Below are 3,657 nucleotides of genomic sequence, written 5' to 3'. Positions count from 1 at the left end.
TAATAATAATAATAATCGTTTGCACAGACATATGGTTAGATAATGAATCTGACAGGACCAGGGGTGATTGCTGTCTTCGTAAGATGGGTCCATCTCTTCAGAAGTGTATCCCTCTGGAGCGTCAAGTTGTGGGTTATGTCATCAATTCTGTAGAGCGCCCACACCCGCTCCTTCCACTACTGAAATGTTAGAACAGTGGGCTTCAGCCCATTTAAAGGGATACCCTTAATGGCTGCAGCAAGAAGGATTTGCAGAAGGTATATTTCATCCCTTCTTCAAAACCGTCAGGGGTCACTCCCAACAAAGCAAACAACGGATCCTTATGTTCGCTCTCTATGTTCAAAATATCCACAGATGCAGAGTAGATATCATCCCAGTAGTTCTTAAGTTTCCCACAGGACCAAAAGGTGTGGACAAAGTTTGACTCAGCAGCAACTTGAAGAACTATACCTTCCTGTTATGTGTGGTGTTCTAAAGTAACTTACTACCATTTTCTACTCATTGGAGCTATTGGAGGAAGTTTCTGTGTGCTTCAGAACAGATTTTAACCCAGGGTTCAAGGAAGATAGATTGCCTGAGCTCTGGCTCCCATTATGCTTTGATTTACTAAGTGTTGTGTGCTTCCATATTCACCTAATTGAACCCTGATGAGATGCTGTTCTATTGCAGATAGCGATTTTTCTCAAACTTTCATCTGATTTGAAGGAACCTGAAGAAATCAGTGTTTGTAAGCCCACACTCTCCTCTGAAATCTGGGGAAAAGACTTTGTGGTATTTGACTGGACTAGTTGGTGGAAGGAAAACATCTTGGGCTTTGGGAAACACTATCCGACTTTTTTCACCACTTTGGGACATTTTATAGACTAAACAACGAATTGTATAATCGAGAAAATGATCAACAGACAATGACAATAATAGATGAACCTTTATGTAGTGTAACCATTTCTTGGCTAGCTGCAGTGACTCTCTTTAGTCTCGTTGTACACATTAGGTTGCCAAGCAACCAGGATGTCACTGCAACTGGCCAAGAAATGGTTACACCTCCTAACTTCCTGTAACACCACAAATCATGGTTTTCCTACTTCTTCATGATTTTTCTCAGTCAGTTATGCTAAGCTAAGCTAATCATCTTTTGGCGCTTGCTGCGTATTTTACACAAGAATTGTAATGATCCCATTAAAATGTGAAACTATTCCTTTCACTTTAACAGTTTCCTGTTGTATTTTTAATGTCCTCTTGGCCAGGTTTGATAAGCATAATCTCTGAAGAATTGGGCTCATTAAATATTTGTAAGTGAATTAGTGAATTGAGAAATTCATTTAATTCTTTTAGGATTTCAGGAATATTGTGCAACATGAAAGTAAATTAACTTTCCTCTATCTTTCCAAGTTTCTGGAAGGACGATTTCACCGTCTCTCCAAACGACAAGACCACCGTCGACCTAAGAGAGTGCTCCCTGTACGCTGAAGGGGTGAGGACTGCTTGTGATCTGGAGGCGAGCATCAGCCAGACCATCGAGATCTTGATAAATGGAACGCATAACAACAGCTTTGCCAGGAACACCTTCCAGAAAAAGCTTAGAAATCATGGTATGTGGACTAACTAGTACTAATTAAGGAACAAGACTCCTATGGAGGAAACAGTTTGTTGAAACACATAACACTTCCCCATTTACTTTATAAAGTGTGTGTGTGTGTGTGTGTGTGTGTGTGTGTGTGTGTGTGTGTGTGTTTGTGTAGTGTGGTGTTGTGGTGTGGTGTGTGTGTTTGTGTGTGTTGTGTGTGTGTGTGTGTGGTGTGGGTGTGGGTGTGTGTGTGTGTGGTGTGTGTGTGTGTGTGTGTGTGTGTGTGTGTGGTGTGTGTTGGGTGTGTGTGTGTGTGTGTGTGTGTGTGTGTGTGTGTGTGTGTGTGTGTGTGTGTGTGTGTGTGTGTGTGTGTGTGTGTGTGTGTGTGTGTGTGTGTGTGTGTGTGTGTGGTGTGTGTGTTGTGTGTGTGTGGGCTTGTTCTGATGTAATTTTCAAGAGACCTTTCACAGTATGTAACAATTGTTTAAAAGGGCTGAATGATTTGGGGGGAAAATGAAATTGCTATTTGTCTGCCGGATATTGCGATAACGATTCTATTTGCGATAATTAAAAAAAAAAAAATTGAAAAAGTTAAATATTCCCTGTGTAATAGACACAACTCTTTATTCTTAAGGATGAGAAAATGGATATCAATTGCCAGCGATAAGTGTTCTTCTTTTATTAAAGAATCTGTGACAATTAACATTATTCCAGCATTTCTCTTTTGAAATAACATATAATGATAACAAGCCGAATCAAAAATGTTGATCCAAATGTTACACCAAACATTCCACAAAATATTCACGTTCTACTAGCTAATCGCATTCTTTTAAATCGCAATTGAAAGCGATTTATTGTTCAGCCCTAATTGTATATAACTGGACTCTACTTTCTGTATGTCTTTAATGTCTGTCTCCATGCAGTGAGACCTCCTGCCCTTAAGTGGACAGTCAATAAATCTAAGAATAAATTCCTTATCAACTGGACTCCTCCTGACATCCAAGTGGAATGGACTTATATAGTAAATTACACCGAATGTGTTCAAACAAAGGTAAGAGAACAACCTTTCAGATTTTGTCTCTAGTGTCTTTAAAGCCGTGCTGTAGGGCTGCACGATTATGGCCAAAATGATAATCACGATTACTTTGATCAAAATTTTGATCGCGATTATTCTCACGATTATTTGTTGATTTTTAACCAAAACAAATGTTAACGTCACAGAGGCGTTTATAACTGCGAGAGGGAGTGTGATGGACGCTACTCACCGAGACATGGCTGACTCATTATGAACGGGTCCAGCACGGGTCGTGGCAGGGAACACACGTCGTATGTATGAAACGTCTGTACGTCACTGCACTGCATTTTTATGAAATATGATATTCTGGCCATGGGTCACATCTCGGCCCGGTCCAAGTCCAGCGCTCCGTCTCACACTATTACTCTCCCACTGAAGTTATTTGCATTCAATAACTTCTTCTTGTTCTTCGCCGTGGCGGCCGCGATAGCAGTTACCAGCGGAAACACTGGTACAAACACAGGTTTGCCCCTCATATTTACAATATACAGCTGTGTTATAAAAATTTAAACTGTAGACAAAGTCAGAAGCGTGGACCAGCGGCCGCTGTGTGGCCGGGCTGCGCGGAGAGTAAGAGGAGAGATCCCCACAGGGCACGGCTTTACAGACGAAATGGTCATGTACTCAAAATTACCATATCCATAAAAACAACATTGCAGCGGATGCGAGGACATTAGCACCGTGCGTCCTAGAGGAGCTAACAGCTAACAGACGCTAACTAGCTAACAACTAACACGCTACTAGCACTGCTCACTGCTGTTGTCTGAAAACAACAGACGGGACAAATGTTGTGTTTACTGGTAAACTGGTAAACCTTGAGTTTTCCTCCCGTTACTCTGTCCTCTGTGACGTCTACATCTAGAAACTAACGTGCACGGGGTGCAGGGAACTACTCTGACTGGCTCATGAGCAGACGGGTTGACGGAGTGGTAGATTGGCTTTGCAAAAAACCCGGAGCGTTCTATAAAATGACGTTTTAAAAAAAATTAATCGCTCGATCACGCAAATTTGATCGTGG

The 3,657-nt window shown here is 41.5% G+C and overlaps 1 protein-coding gene across 1 annotated transcript in view; it reads left to right on the top strand.

The window, feature by feature from the left end:
• The window catches only part of LOC116707443 (uncharacterized), a 15,733-nt gene that overhangs the window by 6,703 nt on the left and 5,373 nt on the right, over positions 1-3,657 (top strand). Inside the window, exons 5-6 of the mRNA XM_032544781.1 lie at positions 1,390-1,589; positions 2,488-2,615. Coding sequence (XP_032400672.1) covers positions 1,390-1,589; positions 2,488-2,615 — 328 coding nt within the window. The remainder of the gene's footprint in view (positions 1-1,389; positions 1,590-2,487; positions 2,616-3,657) is intronic.

The sequence above is a fragment of the Etheostoma spectabile genome, chromosome 19 (assembly GCF_008692095.1).
Source record: "Etheostoma spectabile isolate EspeVRDwgs_2016 chromosome 19, UIUC_Espe_1.0, whole genome shotgun sequence".
Classification (NCBI taxonomy): Eukaryota; Metazoa; Chordata; class Actinopteri; order Perciformes; family Percidae; genus Etheostoma; species Etheostoma spectabile.
This window is presented reverse-complemented; position numbering and strand designations above follow the sequence as displayed.